At 45.9% G+C, this 16,403-nt stretch overlaps 1 protein-coding gene across 3 annotated transcripts in view; it reads right to left on the bottom strand.

The window, feature by feature from the left end:
• Nucleotides 1-5,693: 5,693 nt before the first annotated feature.
• dcp1a (decapping mRNA 1A) overlaps nucleotides 5,694-16,403 on the bottom strand; it is a 127,903-nt gene continuing 117,193 nt past the window's right edge. For all 3 annotated transcript variants that reach the window (XM_072472495.1, XM_072472496.1, XM_072472494.1), the window contains one exon: nucleotides 5,694-8,555. In XM_072472495.1, coding sequence (XP_072328596.1) covers nucleotides 8,475-8,555 — 81 coding nt within the window. In that variant the 3' untranslated portion in view covers nucleotides 5,694-8,474. The remainder of the gene's footprint in view (nucleotides 8,556-16,403) is intronic.

Genomic DNA, 16,403 nt, shown 5'->3' with positions numbered 1-16,403 from the left:
CACCTTTACCGCCAGGCCTAAGATCGTGTCCTCATTGTCAGAGATCTTTTGTTGAGCCTCTCGGATCGCCACCCTCTGGGCCGTCTCCAGCAGCTTATCAATAGAAGCCTTCATCGGCTCTAGCAGGTCCGTTTTAATCTCTCTGAGGCAGCGCTGGATACCCTCCTGTTGCTCCTCCGCCCACTGCCTCCACGCTGCCTGGTCTCCGCCCGCCGCCATTTTGTCCTTCTTCCCTCCCTTCTTCTGTTCCGCCACCATCTTTTTTGTTGCCCCGCTCCTAGTTAAAGCCATATACTGACGGGGAGCTATTATTAACTCCTTCCCACACCGAGAAAAGTCGAAACGGCCCTGAAAAGAGCCCAAAAGTCCGTTTTTGTGGGAGCCGCCGAATGTGCAACTTAGCTCCGCATAGCCGCCACCGGAAGTCTCGAAAGGGAATCCTTTTGGCAGTGTTCACTTCACCAATCTGCCCCAAAATGTTTGTGGAAACTCCTGAAAAAGGTCTAAGAGTCCGTTCCAGACGGGAGCTGCCGAATGCGCGACCTACTCCTCCATGGCCGCCACCGGAAGCCTCGTCCCCGCTTCTTCAGTGGCCTTGGTGAGATCTTTTCACAGTTGTTCCGTCTGCTGCTAGAATTCACCTTTGATAAAGGCCCTCAGGGCAGCTTGCAGCTTTAAGCTTGCCCTTCCCCCGCCTGCATGCTGGAAGAGGCCCTGTTTATCCTGCAGTTGCAGCTAAATCTTTTACTGTTTCTGCCGGGTCTGGTAACCAAAAGACATGCCATTCCTGGGGGACACTATCAGGGGAATGTTGCAGTCTTCTTCCCACACTGGGAAATGTCAAACAAATGCCGTGGGGGCCCTGTAAAAGAGCCCAAAAGTCCGTTCCAAGCGGACTACCATTCGGAGCTACCGAATATGCGACCTAGCTCTGCATAGCCGCACCCGGAAGTCTCACCAATATTGTAGTTAATTGTAAATGCTGTTCTTTATTGGTGCCTTTCTTGTTTAAAGTTTAATTAACATCGTTATCTGAATAATTTACAAGACCTTTTCCTCACCTGTTTAATTGGTTTTCTCACATTTTGTTCCAAGTTGCAAAAATGGTTAAGAACTGGTGTTCCAAGTTTCCCTTCTGGGATTTGAGGCCCTTGCACTGAACATCAGCAGAGTTCATAAAAGGATGAACAGATGTCAACTAAGCACATTGTCCAACTGTATTTTATCCAATACTCCTATGGTGTCAAGAACACTATCGCATGCGAGGCCTGAGAATAAATCAGTGAAAGACCCCTGTGAAGATAACCAGCATAGTACTAATGTGCAGGATACTTATACATCTACACCGACAAAGGGATGCTTCTAGATCTCAGTTTTACTATAACTGGTTGGGCATATTAGTAAACCACCTGTACGTTTGAGGGACTTAAATGTTGGATGGATGTCCAACGTTTACGTGAATAATGTTCACAGCAATTCTGTGTACTTATTCTTATTATGGCCTCCTTCTGCTCTGTAAATTCTAGGAGTCTTTGTACTCTTTTACTTGAGGATAAAGTGGAATGTTATGATACTGTTTTGATAGAATGTGTAAATATAACAAGCGCGTATACGTCATCATACAGTACATGACACTGTAAGAGTTGTGTCGATTTCTCAGTAAGATGTGCATGTAAGAGGTCTCCCGATTTCTCAGTAAGATGTGCATGCAAGAGGTCTCCTGTAATTTGTGTATAGTATTGAGAGTCTTCAACAAAAAGAACATAAGTATTTGTTAAAAGCAAATTACTGCAATGCGGGAATCTGAAACCAAAGAGAAAATGCTAGCAAATCTCAGCATCTGTCGGGAGAGCTAACGTTTCGAGTTCAGATGACCCTTTGTCAAAGCTAGAGTATTTGTTATCGCATTCATCGGAGTGTGATTGGTAAGTTTGTGTAAAAGAACCCAACAACAGAACATTACAAAATCATTTACACAAATTTATCATGTGGGTGCTGGAAGGGGCAAAGCTAACAAATTAAAGCGAGTGATTCTGGCCTGTGCTGGGCTTTTTAAAAGGCTACATATCCTGTTAAATGCTAAGAGTTCTGTATACTCAGATAGCTAGGGACCCCAATTTTCAAAAAGAAAAGAAAAATACAGTAGATGTTGGAAATTTGAAATAAAAACAGAATAAAAATATTCTGATGAAAGGTGATCATCCCAACTCTATTTCTCTCTCTACCAATGCTGTTTGACCTGACCATTTCCAAAACAATTAGATACATCCAAATACTTAAATATTTCTCACCATGGAGGAAAAACAATTTTTTTCAAGCCTTCCACATGCCATGCACCTTTCCTCAGATGAGAGGGCAAGCAGTTGTTTAGATGCCCTGCAAGGATTATGGTATTACTGGTACAAGGAAATACATGCACATATTCCTTGAAAAAAACTTGACTATTGATATTTCCCGCTTGTCTAAGATAGTCCCAATGGCATTGGTTAGATTGAGAATTGAAGGCATTAACCCATAACACATCATTAAATGACACAATTCATTGGAACACCTATAAGGTACAACAGATTGCATTTTTCAGTTTTGGTTTACTGGAAGAATCCAGAAATAAATGAGCTGCACACCCTTATCAGGAATTCCATGAAAGCAACCAAGTCAACTGTTTCGTTGAGTAAAATTCATTTTGAAAATTGAGTTTTGCTTTCTGAAAATTAATATCAAGCGGAGAGTGTCATAGGCATCTTCTGCTGTAAGCATTTGAGGAGAGGAAATATGTATTTTCAGAAGCATAAATTGGGTGCTGGTTGTTTATCTCAGTTGGCTGGACGTGATGCAGAGTGAGGCCAGCGGCACGGGTTCAATTCCTGTATTGGCTGAGGTTATTCATGGAGACCCCGCCTGAGGTGTGGTATTCCCTCAAAAAGGGAAAGCAGCCTATTGTCATCTGGGACTATGGCAACTTTAAATTAAAAGGGTTTAGTGTAAAAAGACTAGCACTATTTTTCCTAACTCGGGTAGTTCGTGTTATTAAATAATTGGGTATTACTTATCAATTTCCGTTCCACCTCGGCTAAATGCATCAACTCGCAATTCTGAAAAATCCTCATATATGCAAGTTGAGCAAGAATCACTGGTAGTTATTTGATTTTTCTTTCATTGGTCCAGAGCAGCAGAGGATAACTGTGGTATCTGCACACATATTTCGAGCTAATATTAATTTCTAGCAAATTCCCAGGAATCAAACCTGAAAGCTTCTGTAGTCGTTAGTTAGTCACGCATCAAATTTATCAACTTAACCAGTAGGTGAGTTAAATTTATTGAGTTTAATCACTCCAAAGTTCCCACAGGCATTTTTCCCTTTCAAACAATCAAGCATCTGATGAGAAACCAATTAAATCCCAACTTACTGAATGACATTGCAAGGTTTATGAACTAGCAATTTATTATGACACTGTCACACAAATTCTGAGAAAACATTTTGAGAGGAAGAATTTCTTCCAATTTTACCATTTGGAGAGGACATTGCTCCATGGCATATGTAACATGGCAACAAAATCACTCTCCTAGTTTGGTCATCGTCCCACACCCCAAATTTGTTAAATTCAGATTCCACGTGAATTCACTTGAAGCATGAAGAAAAGATAATTTCCTAACAAAGAGCACTCGGGCTTGGATCATTTTTATTCCGCAAGGCAAGACATACAATATCAGCTCTGTTTCCAGTTATCCATGTGGAAAACTATGTTTTCACTGTTTGTATTACTATTCAATTGGGAAAGTCAGACCTCTATGCATGCATACTTAAACATAAGGAATTAGATAGTCAGCTCTTTTTAATCATTAAAATGTGACGAACATGACACCAGACACTACTTTGTAAAGCAAAAACCCACCTTCCTGGTACTGCTTTGCACCAGCTCCTTTTAGACTGTGGTGAATGTATTATTGTCGCACCTGGTATTTTGGGACATTGAGTCACTTACACCATACTAAAACTACAGCATAAAAGTAGTATATTTCTCAAGTCATTGCTTTCCTTTTGGTTTTAACTCACGAAAATAAGAGATTCCAGAGTGCAACAAGATTTACTAACACACTGGGCAGAGTAAAGATCATTGATTACGTAGTGACACCTCATCTGTGTCACAAAACAGAAATATAATGTTCTCCCTAAATTAGCTTATTTGAAAGTGGTATATATAGGAGCAAAATATATATAAAAACAAGTCCTAACTAAAGAAAAAGTTCACCGTGCAGTTGACTTTTATAATCTTATCACATCTGTCTGGCAGTCCAGTTATAACTCACAAAAGGAAGTGTCCCCGAATGGTATGAAATGAAGCTGGCAGAAACAAATGATGCTGCTGGTCATTATTCATATCTATTCTGTGTAACAGAGATCCTTCGTGTGTGTCAATCCCAAACAAATTTGCCTGACTCCTGGAAGAGGCCTCACTCCACTTGACGAATATGGTGCTGACCTGATTCTAGAGTGAGAATGCTACAGATGCATCTGTATTGACACAAAAAGATGGACTTGGATGGGATGACAAGTTAGAATTTACAGGACCACTCACAAGCTAAACTATCATTTATTGCTTATTTCAAAAATTCATGAACCAATGCAGTTTTATTGTAGGTATTATAAAAATGCAAATTATTTATTACAAAAATATGCTTGCAGTTACAAAAAGGATGAACTTGTTCAAATAGTCTAATTCACAGATAGCTTTTTTTTTTTAAAAAACAAGATACATAATAAGGTGTGAAATTTACTAACATGGCATACATTCCACATATACAAAACAAACCGCAAGTAAATTGTGAAGTGGTTAATTATTAAGGTTAGACTGGCATGTTGTGCTACAGAATGTTCAAATGTGTATACATGCTTCCAAATTCCCACAAGTATGTTCCTAATCTTAGCTTGGTTGGGAGGAGAGAGGTGCTGAATACAGGGCATGCAATATATGGAGCAAGGTCTCCATTGTGACTGATTGCAGTAAAGCAACAGCAGGGAAATGGCAACATGTTGTCTCCTCTTCAATGAGAAATTGTGCTGGGAGAGGAGGGAAAGGGGGAAAAATTGTGCTGGGAGGGGAAAGGGTGGCACGGTAGCATAGTGGTTAGCACTGTTGCTTCACAGCACCAAGGTCCCAGGTTCGATTCCCAGCTTTGGGTCAGTGTGTGTGGAGTCTGCATGTTCTCCCTGTGTCTGCGTGGGGTTTCCTCCGGGTGCTCCGGTTTCCTCCCACAAGTCCTGAAAAGACGTGCTGTTAGGTGAATTGGACATTCTGAATTCCCCCTCGGTGTACCCGAACAGGCGCTGGAGTGTGGCGACTTGGGGATTTCGCAGTAACTTCATTGGAGTGTTAATGTAAGCCTATTTATGACAATAATAAAGGTTATCATAGAAAGGGATAGACTTATGAAAAGTAAGAAGGAGGAAAAGTCAACTAAAAAAAACATAAAAGCATATTGTTTCAAGAAAATTTGAATTGAATTTGGAAAAGTTATATTTGCCAGTCTAATGCAAACAATAGGATCATATCAATTAATTAATCGATATACCAATGAAAGTTATCACAACCAATACCTGTTTAAACTTATTTCAAGAAGTTGTAATCATCATACAGGAATAGGAATATGATAAAATCTTTGAATTTTGTTTTACTAAAGAAGGGACACCAATGTGATAAAATGTTTTTAGTTTATTGAGCAACTGACATACACGCAGCTAAAATATTCTTCCAGCTGAAGGTTCTGTTTTCACGATCGATTCGAGTTCTACAGTAATACATACTGGCAAAAATACACCACTACAAATAGACAGTCACTAATTGGATATTTAACTACAAAAGAAAGTTAGCTCCTATCAGCTCTCACAATGAAAATCACTTTGATTTGTAGCTTTGATTTAATCAAACAACCGTAAATCGTGGCATATACGTCAACCTATTTTTCCGGCCCTAAAAATCAAGGGCGGGGATTCCTCCGCTTCTTAGACTAAGCGTTGACGCCGACTGAGATCCGTGGACTTTCACGACAGAAAAACACAGTGCCGCACCTGGACCGATTCCGCTACCGTTGAGGAGCGAGCACCGGTGCCACATGGAACACAATCGATTCCAATGAAAACAGTGCGGGATTTTCCGGGTCCACGATCAATGCCTACACAAACTTATCCCAGCCAAAAAGGTGGCACTGGTTGTGCTGGAGTGCGCTCATACAGCTGATGGGTCGGCTGGGACCAGAGAGCACCCAGGGGGGTGCCCTGGGGGGTGACACCTATACGACTCGTGGCACCAGGTTCAAAAGTGGGCTGTTAGCGGTGTGCGCTCCATGGCTGCGTTGCTGGCTGTGGCAATGGTGCTCCGTGCCCGTCCATCCTGACCTCACAGCCCACTTCCTGCCCACCCCCACTACTCCCCCCGGCCCTGGCAGATGCCACTCGGTCGGCGGCAGAACTGTCAGCAAACTATGGCGATGTTGGACATCTTACATAACCCCTCTCTCTCCCTCAGCAGCCGCCACACCAGTTTCCCGATTTTTAAAAGCACAAGTGAACCACGCCATCGGGAACTCAGCCCATTGGAGGCGGAGAATCGCGAAGGCCCTGGAGAGTACTGGGTCGGACACGCTAATGATATTCAAACAGTGCCTACTGTAAGTGCGGAGTGAAACGCATTGATGCCGTTTTTGGAGAATTGCGATTTGGCATCAGAAGCTATTCTCTGCCCAATCGCATTTCCCCAATTTTGGCGTCGGCTAACCGGAGAATCCCGCCCCATGACTTTGCATATAATCAGCATGCAACTTAAAAAAAAATTTAGAGTACCCAATTCATTTTTTCCAATTAAGGGACAATTTAGAGTGGCCAACCCACCTACCCCTGCCCACCTTTGGGGTTGTGGGGGTGAAACCCATGCGTCGGGGAGAATGTGCAAACTCCACATGGACAGTGATCCAGGGCTGGGATCGAACCTGGGATCCCGGCTCCGTGGGGCAGCAGTGCTAACCACTGCACCGCTCTATCAGCATGTAACACGACTCCCCTTTACAGCCATGACATGCTATACTCACAGTAGTCAGCCTTAATTCTTCACCCCACAAGTGCATGTTTTACTTACCAGTACTTTATAACAAGCACAAGGGATCAAGCAGGTAACATGGGCTGTGTTGTGAAGATGCATAGAAATTTAAAAATATTGGCACTGCATTGAATGCCGATGGCATTTCAAAATGGAAACCACTCATACCCACCTAAGTCAACTCCTATTTTTGTTGGATTTTGAGGCTTCAACGGTTGACTTATATGCTACATCTACGATAAGTTGTAACATCGTATGCTATTTAACTGTTTTTTGAATTAGTGATGACAAATTACTTTTAAAAAAACTTTAGAAGTTTGGAGAATTAAGATTCTTTTTTGCTATTATAAATCATGCAAACTTACAAATTTCCATAGCTATCATGAGAAATTTATTTTTGATTTGGACATAACCAAACACATATAAAGCAGCCACAATTCAGTAAGTGATGAGAATAAAGAGAAGTTTGTGCCCAACGCAAGAAAATGTTGTTATCGTCCTGCCGTCACAATAATTTTGAAATAAACATGTAAAAATGTGCAAGTTTATTTTAACTTTGAATATGGTGCAATTTTGAACTTTGCTCATTTCATTATTGCTATTTTTAAAAAAAGCTATAATTAGATCTGTACTACAAATAAGTATTTAGTGCCATCGTTGAGGAGCGGATTGTGATAAATTGGAAAGGAATTTAGCTGTGTCTACAGGTTGACACTGAGTGATTAACTTGCCTTGTAATTTATATCATATGTATTTTTTTGTAAGACTAGAAGTCTGCTACTTCCACACAAATTTGTATAGCATTTCAAATTTAGTTAATTGGAAAATTTGTTAAAAAAAAAGTGAATAAAATACTTCCCTCTGCATCTAAACAATAATATATTATTGCTTTTAAAACACTGCCGACTGCGTGTTGTAATTTTAAAACAGAAAACTCCTAAGAATGTTCGTTTTATATATTACAAAGGTGACAAAACAACGGAGACAAGTTTTTAAACATGAACAAATTCAAAAGGTACTTCTGTAAAACCAAGTCATTTTACAAATGTTTCTTAGCGAAATCAAAAATCAACAGGGGAAACTCACACTGCTCAACTATATAGTACCTTTTAAAGCATCAAAAGTAGGATGCTACTACCTATAGACACTCTGTTTTACCAAATACTTTCACAGAAGTGCTTACAATATTCAAACTGGAAATACAGTAACATTTGTAGATGTAAACAAAGACTGATAATCACAAATATAAATGTAGAAACCAAGAGAAAATTAATATTACAAAGCTGTTAGTCTCACAGTATCATGTTGCTCAATATAGCAATAATTTACATTACTTGTGCTTGTAGAGACCGGTTACTCCTGTAATTCAAAGTAGCTTGTTCTTCATAATTTGATAGTACCTACATTCTTTAGAAGTATCTGTAGATAGGCTTCATGGATTGTGTTCAGAAAATCTGAGTCATTCTGCAGGACACACAAAAAAATCAGTCATGAATTTAACAATATTTAACACATCATTACTTGGTCCAACTGTATAGCAAGATTACCTTCATTGGTCTGCTATTATTTTACTTGCAAGTCAAGGGTAGGTGAACGATGCACATGGAAGAAATTATCAGGGCAAATACTTTCAGCTTTGTCAGACTTCCTGAAATCATGCAATATTTCCCCATCTTGTGTGGTATATGTTAGTTGTCCGTCTTGCATTTTGGAATTAGTAATGGAAGTAACAATCTTACTTCTATGCAATCCTCACCTGTAATGGCTCATTTTGTGCTCCTGTCAGCTTTGTAAAATATATATATTTTTATATTTGGCATTTATTGCCGATCCCTAATTGCCCCTGAACGGAGTGGTTTGCTAGGCTATTTCAGAGGGCAGTTAAGAGTCAATCACAATGCTGAGGGTCTGTTGTCACACTGCCTTCCCTAAAGGACTTCAGATCTAGGAGTACAGGTCCACAGATCACTGAAAGGGGCTACACAGGTGGAGAAGGTAGTCAAGAAGGCATACGGCATGCTTGCCTTCATTGGCCGGGGCATTGAGTATAAGAATTGGCAAGTCATGTTGCAGCTGTATAGAACCTTAGTTAGGCCACACTTGGAGTATAGTGTTCAATTCTGGTCGCCACACTACCAGAAGGATGTGGAGGCTTTAGAGAGGGTGCAGAAGAGATTTACCAGAATGTTGCCTGGTATGGAGGGCATAAGCTATGAGGAGCGATTGAATAAACTCGGTTTGTTCTCACTGGAACGAAGGAAGGTTGAGGGGCGACCTGATAGAGGTATACAAATTATGAGGGGCATAGACAGAGTGGATAGTCAGAGGCTTTTCCCCAGGGTAGAGGGGTCAATTACTAGGGGGCATAGGTTTAAGGTGAGAGGGGCAAAGTTTAGAGTAGATGTACGAGGCAAGTTTTTTACGCAGAGGGTAGTGGGTGCCTGGAACTCACTACCGGAGGAGGTAGTGGAGGCAGGGACGATAGGGACATTTAAGGGGCATCTTGACAAATATATGAATAGGATGGGAATAGAAGGATACGGACCCAGGAAGTGTAGAAGATTGTAGTTTAGTCGGGCAGTATGGTCGGCACGGGCTTGGAGGGCCGAAGGGCCTGTTCCTGTGCTGTACATTTCCTTTGTTCTTTGTTTGTTCTTTGTTCTTTGTAAACCAGATGGGCTTTTATGACTGAAATTACTCGACAATGGTTTCATGGTCATTCGACTTTTTATTCCAGATTTTTATTGGATTCAAATTTCACCATCCGCTGTGGTGGGAGTCGAACCCTGGTTTCCGGATTATTAGTCCACCGCCTCCACTAGTCGGCAAATATGGAGAGGGTGGAGAATTCCTGCAGGATTTTTCTGGGTTTCCCAAGACTGTTATGATCCTGTCCAGACCCCCGAATTTTGTAACAGACCCTGAATTTTGTAACAATCTGGTTAGGGCCTGTTACTTTTATTGTAAAGTAGATTAAATTTGACATTCCAGTTACTTATTAAGAGAATAATGCCACAATATTCTATGGTTTTAAACAAACAGAAGAAACTTTAATACACAAAAGTAAGCAAACAGTCAACACTATCTTATACTTTATAACTGCGGGGAAATTAATGTGAGGTAAACATGAATTAATCAGGCAAATTGTGACTTCCGGTTGCGGCCATGCCTGGGTAGGTCACACGTTCGGCAGCTCCCTCCGAGATCGGACATTTGGGCCCGTTAACGGACCTTTAGCGGCACTTTGGCGGCAATCACCGGTGGGGCAGTAAACGCTGGTGAGGCTCCCCCAGCGCTGTATGGAGTGGACCAGGAGTGGGTCAGTAAAGAAGGCTGGATCGGTGAAACGAGGGGAATGGGCGCAAAATGACGGCCGGCGCGGACCAGGAGACGGGAGCAGGAGTTCCTGAGAAGCTGCTTCACAGAGGCTCAAGATGGAGATGCTGGCCCCTATGAAGGCTTCCATGGAAAGGATGGTGGAGACTCAGAAGATGCAGTAGAAGGCGATCAAAGAGGTGGAAAAAAAGGTCTCTGAAAATGAGGATGAGATCTTGGGCCTGGCTGTCAGGGTAGAGGCACACGAGGCCCTGCACAAAAGATGGCAGGAGACACTGGAAGACCTTGAAAATAGGTCGAGGAGACACAACCTGTGAATCCTGGGCCTCCCCGAAGGTGCTGGGGGGTGGGATGCGAGAGCGCATTTGTGGCCACGACGCTGGGGTCGCTGATGGGCACGGGGGCCTTCCCCCTGGAACTGGGCACAGAGTCCTGGCAAGGAAGCCTAGGGCGATTGTACCGCCGAGGGCTATGGTGGTAAGATTCTACCGCTTCACAGACTAGGAACGTGTCCTGCGGTGGGCAAATAAGGAGCGAAGCAGTAAATGGGAGAACTGTGAAATTCGAATTTACCAGGACTGGGGAGCAGACCTGGTTAAGAAGCGTGCGGGATTCAAACGGGCCAAGACGGCTCTCCACAACAAAGGGGTGAGGTTCGGGCTGCTACACCATCGAGGCTGTGGGTCACGTACGAAGGCCGGCACCACTATTTTGATACGCTGGACGAGGCGTGGACATTCATTAAGAATGAGAAGTTGGACTTGAACTAATGGGCAGCTGCACGTTGTTGGAACACTCAGGTGAAGTGGTGTAACGGGGTGCTGTCCTAGTGTAAGACTGGAAGCAAAGTGTAAGTTGTATGGGGGCTATGTCGCTGATGGGCACGGGGGCCTTCCACGGCCCCTGGAACTGGGCACAGAGTCCTGGCAAGAAAGCCTAGGAAGAATGAACCGCCGAGGGCTATGGTGATAAGATTCCACCGCTTCACAGACAAGGAACGTGTCCTGCGGTGGGCAAATAAGGAGCGAAGCAGTAAATGGGAGAACTGTGAAATTCGAATTTACGAGGACTGGGGAGCAGATCTGGTTAAGAAGCGTGCGGGATTCAACTGGGCCAAGACGGCTCTCCACAACAAAGGGGTGAAGTTCAGGAGTTTGTTCATTGTTTTCTTTTTTTTTCCTTTCGTTTTTGTCCTCGGGGTCCTTTGCCAGCTCTCTGCTTTCGTGGAGCCACGCCGCAGAAGGGGTAGATGCGCCCGTCAGTTAGGGCAGCTTGCCAGGTTGGGGGGCATTCGTTGTTCGGGGCAATGCCCGGAGTTTGTTCATTGTTTTCTTTTTTTTTTCCCTTTCGTTTTTTTTTCTTGTTACACGGAAGAATGGCTCCCTCTCTCACATCCTGTGGGGGAGGGGAGGTTGGGGGCCCGAAGAAGGAGACAACAGTAGGATTGGAGGTAGAGGCGTGAGCGGCCGGAGTCAGCTGACTTACGGAAGTGCAATGGGGGGAGAGTTAGTGTTAAGCGGGGGCTTGACATGGGGAATTGGGATTGAGGGGTGGGGGGGGGGGGGGGGGGGGGGGAGAGGGGGGAGGGACGGGATGCTGCTTTGCTAGCTGAAGGGTAGCCAACTTTTGGGAACAGACGGAGAGCCTCCGGCGGGAGGGCTTGAGTGAGCGGGGGGCGCGGGCACATGGCTGGGCGAAAAAAGGAGATGGCTAGTCGGCCGGGGGGGGGGGGCAACCACCCAACGAGGCTGATCACGTGGAATGTAAGGGGCCTAAACGGGCCGGTCATAAGAGCCCGCGTGTTCTCGCACTTAAAGGGATTAAAGGCAGACGTAGCCATGCTACAGGAGACGCACTTAAAACTCACTGACCAAACTAGACTGAGGAAGGCATGGGTGGGCCAGGTGTTCCATTCGGGGTAGGATGCAAAGACCAGGGGGTTTCGCAATCCTGGTAAGCAAACAGGTGGCATTTGAGGCGGGAAGTATTGTGGCGGACAAAGGGGGCAGGTACATTATGGTGAGTGGTAAGCTACAGGTGACCCAGGTGGTGCTAGTGAATGTTTATGCCCCGAATTGGGATGACGTGGAATTCATGAAACGCATGCGGAGTAAAATACCGGACTTGGAGTCAAACAATTTGATAATGGGCGGGGACTTCAACACAGTCCTGGACCCGGCTCTGGACAGGTCTAAGTCCAGGTCGGGGAGGGAGGCCGGCAGCGGCCAAGGTCCTGAGGAGTTTCATGGACCAGATGGGGGAAGTGGATTCGTGGAGATTCGCTCGGCCAAGGGTGAAGGAGTTCTCTTTCTTCTCCCACGTGCATAAAGTGTACTCTCGGATTGATTTTTTCGTGTTGAGCAGGGTGCTAATCCAAGGGGTGGAGGGGGGTAGAGTACTCGGCCATTGCGGTCTCGGACCCTGCTCCGCACTGGGCGGACGTGAGACTGGGGCGGAGAGAGGGCAGCGCCCTCTCTGGAGATTGGACGTGGGACTGTTGGCGGATGAGGAGGTCTGTGGGCGGATTAGGAGGAGCACTCAAAACTATGTGACAACAAACGATACGAGACTACGGTCTGGGAGGTCTTGAAGGCAGTTATTAGAGGGGAGTTCATCTCTATCTGGTCACACAGAGAGAAGAAGGATAGGGCGGAGAAGGAGAGGTTAGTGGGAGAGATACTGTAGCCACCTGGGATGCCACTTCCCGACTTAAAATGGAGATCCGCAAAGACTACAGGGAAATTCAGCCAACACAGGCAAAAACTAGCAAGTGCAAAAAATCCTGTGTATTAGAACTTGCAAAAGCCCTGAAAGCACTGAAACTCACAGCCATCTGCATACTAATGAGCGATCCCCGGGAACAATCAAAACATTTAAGGTGAATAAGGCCAAGCCAGACTCCTCGGCGCCAGCAGGAGCCAAGACAAAGGAAGGCCAATGGACACTCAGGGACCGCCGAGCGATCAGGGAACAACTCCAGTATTGGAGAAATCGATCCAAGTGATCGAAACGTAGTCCAATCACTTGGAACCAGATACGGGGTCTGCCCAGAACGGCACGAAGCCCCTGGGGACTATAAAGTAGAGCCCCCAAGTTTAAATCGGTCTTCTTGGCAGGGTCACTCAGCAACTCGAATCAACCCTGGACAGTGAACTGCCTAGCAGCCGCAACAACCAAGTAAGTCGCCAGTCAACACACGCTACGAGATAGGCGCTCCTAGCTACTAGTCCATACCAGCTTTTGAATCCTGCAGATTCAGAATCGAACGAAAGGCCATTTGTTCCCCTGACCTGGTGGGCCAGTTCCGAAGCTAAGTATAGGCCTTTTAGTGATAGAGAATAGTCTAGAAAGTAGAGTTTATGCATGAGTAGTGATTTACTGTGTATAATAAATGTGTTTTGATTTGAATCTTACTAATTGGTGTGTTGAGTTATTGATCATTACTTGAGCTTTAACCTAGTGGCGGTATCATAAAGATACCTGGCGACTCTAGAGCAAAGGTTATAGAAACAGAGCAAATTCAGTAAAGACCCAACGGGCAACGAATTAAGAGCCAACCAAAGTTAGCAACATTTACTGGCGACATCCTGACGGGACTCGATTTAGAGGTGGCCTACCCACTCCTGGAGAACCCAAAATTTGAATTGAGAATCCAATTGGGAACAGAAAAAACCCACACGTATTCAAGCAGTTCTGATCAATCCTCATAATTCGGAAGCGTAGACAGGAGGTACACGGAGACCCCCCGAGGAGGGGCTGCTGAAGGAGCGCCAGAGTTTGCAGGCAGAGTTTGACCTGCTGACCACAGGGAAAGCAGAGGCACAGCTGAGTAAGGTGAAAGGGGCAGTATACGAGTATGGGGAGACAGCGAGTAGGATGCTGGCGCACCAACTTCGAAGGAGGGAGGCGGCCAGGGAAATTGGGGGAGTTAGGGAAAAGGGGGTAACATGGTCCTGAGCCTGGAAGAGATCAACAATGTCTTCAAGGGGTTCTACTGCAAGCTGTATGAGTCAGAGCCCCCGGAGGGGAGGGGAGGGATGATGCAATTTATGGACCGATTGAGGTTCCCAAGGGTGGACGAGGAGCTGGTGGAGGGATTGGGGGCCCCGATTGAGTTGGAGGAGATAGTTAAGGGCTTGGAGAATATGCAGTTGGGCAAGGCCCCGGGACCGGACGGTTACCCTGTAGAATTCTACAAGAAATTCTCGGAGCTGCTGAGCCCTCTCCTGCTAAGAACCTTTAACGAGGCCAAGGAGAGGGGAACCCTCCCCCCGTTGATGTCGCAGGCTTCGATCTCGCTCATCCTTAAGTGGGACAAGAATCCGTTGCAGTGTGGGTCCTACAGACCGATATCGCGCCTAAATGTAGATGCTAAACTGCTGGCTAAGATCTTGGCCACCGGAATAGAGGACGGTGTCCCGGGGGTATTGACGAGGATCAGCCAGGGTTCGTCAAGGGCAGGCAATTGAACACGAACGTGCAGAGGCTCCTAAACATTATTATGATGCCCTCAGAAGGAGGGACGCAGAAGTAGTGGCTGCAATGGATGCGGAGAAAGCCTTTGATAGGGTGGAGTGGGAGTACCTGTGGGAAACGTTAAGTAGATTTGGATTTGGTGAGGAATACATAGGGTGGGTCAAACTACTGTGCCAGGCCCCCGTAGCAAGTGTGTCCACGAACCGACTGAGGTTGGAGTATTTCCGGCTGCACCGAGGGACAAGGCAGGGGCGCCCCCTGTCCCCGCTATTCGCCCTGGCAATTGAGCCATTGGCCACGGCGTTGAAGACGTCAAGAAACTGGAGGGGGCAGGTTCAGGGGGGAGGAGGAGCATCGTCTTTCACTCTACGCAGACAACCTGCTCCTGTATATTTCAGACCCCTACAGGGGATGGGGGAGGTCATGCGGATTCTAAAGGACTTCGGGAGTTTCTCGGGGTACAAGTTGAATGTGGGGAAAAGTGAGCTATTTGCGATCCATGCGAGGGGCCAGGAGAGACTGGGGGAGCTCCCGCTCAAGAGGGTGGAGAGGAGCTTTCAGTACCTGGGTATACAGGTTGCTAGGAATTGGGATGCCCTACACAAGCTCAAAATATCTCGGCTGGTAGAGCAGCTGGAGGGAGACTTCAGAATGTGGGACATGCTCCTGCTTTCCCTGGTGGGTAGGGCGCAGTCCGTGAAAATTACGGTCCTTCCCAGGTTTCTGTTCGTCTTCCAGTGCCTTCCCATCTTAATCCCCAAATCCTTCTTCAAGTGGGTGAACAGGATTATGACGGGATTTGTGTGGGCAAACAAGACCCCGCGAGTTAAAAGGCTGTTCTTTGAGCGCAGCCGGGGTGGGGGGTGGGGGGGGGAGGGAGGACTGGCGCTGCCGAACTTCTGCAGTTATTACTGGGCGGCTAATATAGCGATGATTAGGAAATGGGTAATGGACGAGGGGGCGGCGTGGAAGCGGCTAGAGGTGTCGTCATGCGAGGACACCAGCTTAGGGGCACTGATAACGGCGCCGCTGCCGTTCTCACCGGCACGGTACACCACAAGCCCGGTGGTGACGGCGGTACTGAGGATCTGGGGTCAGTGGAGAAGGCACAGGAGGGAGGAAGGGGCCTCAGGCTGGACCCCGCTACGGCATAATCATAGATTTGTGCCAGGCAAGATAGACTGAGGGTTTCAAAGTTGGCATAGGGCGGTTATCAAAAGGATGGGGGGAACCTGTTATAGATGGGACTTTTCCTAGCCTGAAGGCGCTAGAGGAGAAATTTAATCTGCCCCCGGGGAATGCCTTTAGATACCTCCAAGTCTGCGCTCTTCTGAAGAAACAGGTGGTGGCATTCCCGCTACCCCCCACCCCCCCCCCTCCACCGGATACAGGACAGGGTGGTCTCTGGCATCTGGGGTGGGGAGGGGAAGGTGTCGGACATATGCCAAGAACTGCAGGAGGCGGAGGAAGTCTCAGCGGAGGAGCTGAAAGGCAAGTGGG

This window comes from Scyliorhinus torazame, chromosome 13, assembly GCF_047496885.1.
Source record: "Scyliorhinus torazame isolate Kashiwa2021f chromosome 13, sScyTor2.1, whole genome shotgun sequence".
NCBI classification, from domain to species: Eukaryota; Metazoa; Chordata; class Chondrichthyes; order Carcharhiniformes; family Scyliorhinidae; genus Scyliorhinus; species Scyliorhinus torazame.
Note: the sequence above shows the minus strand (reverse complement) of the source record. Positions and strands in the feature narration are given on the sequence as shown.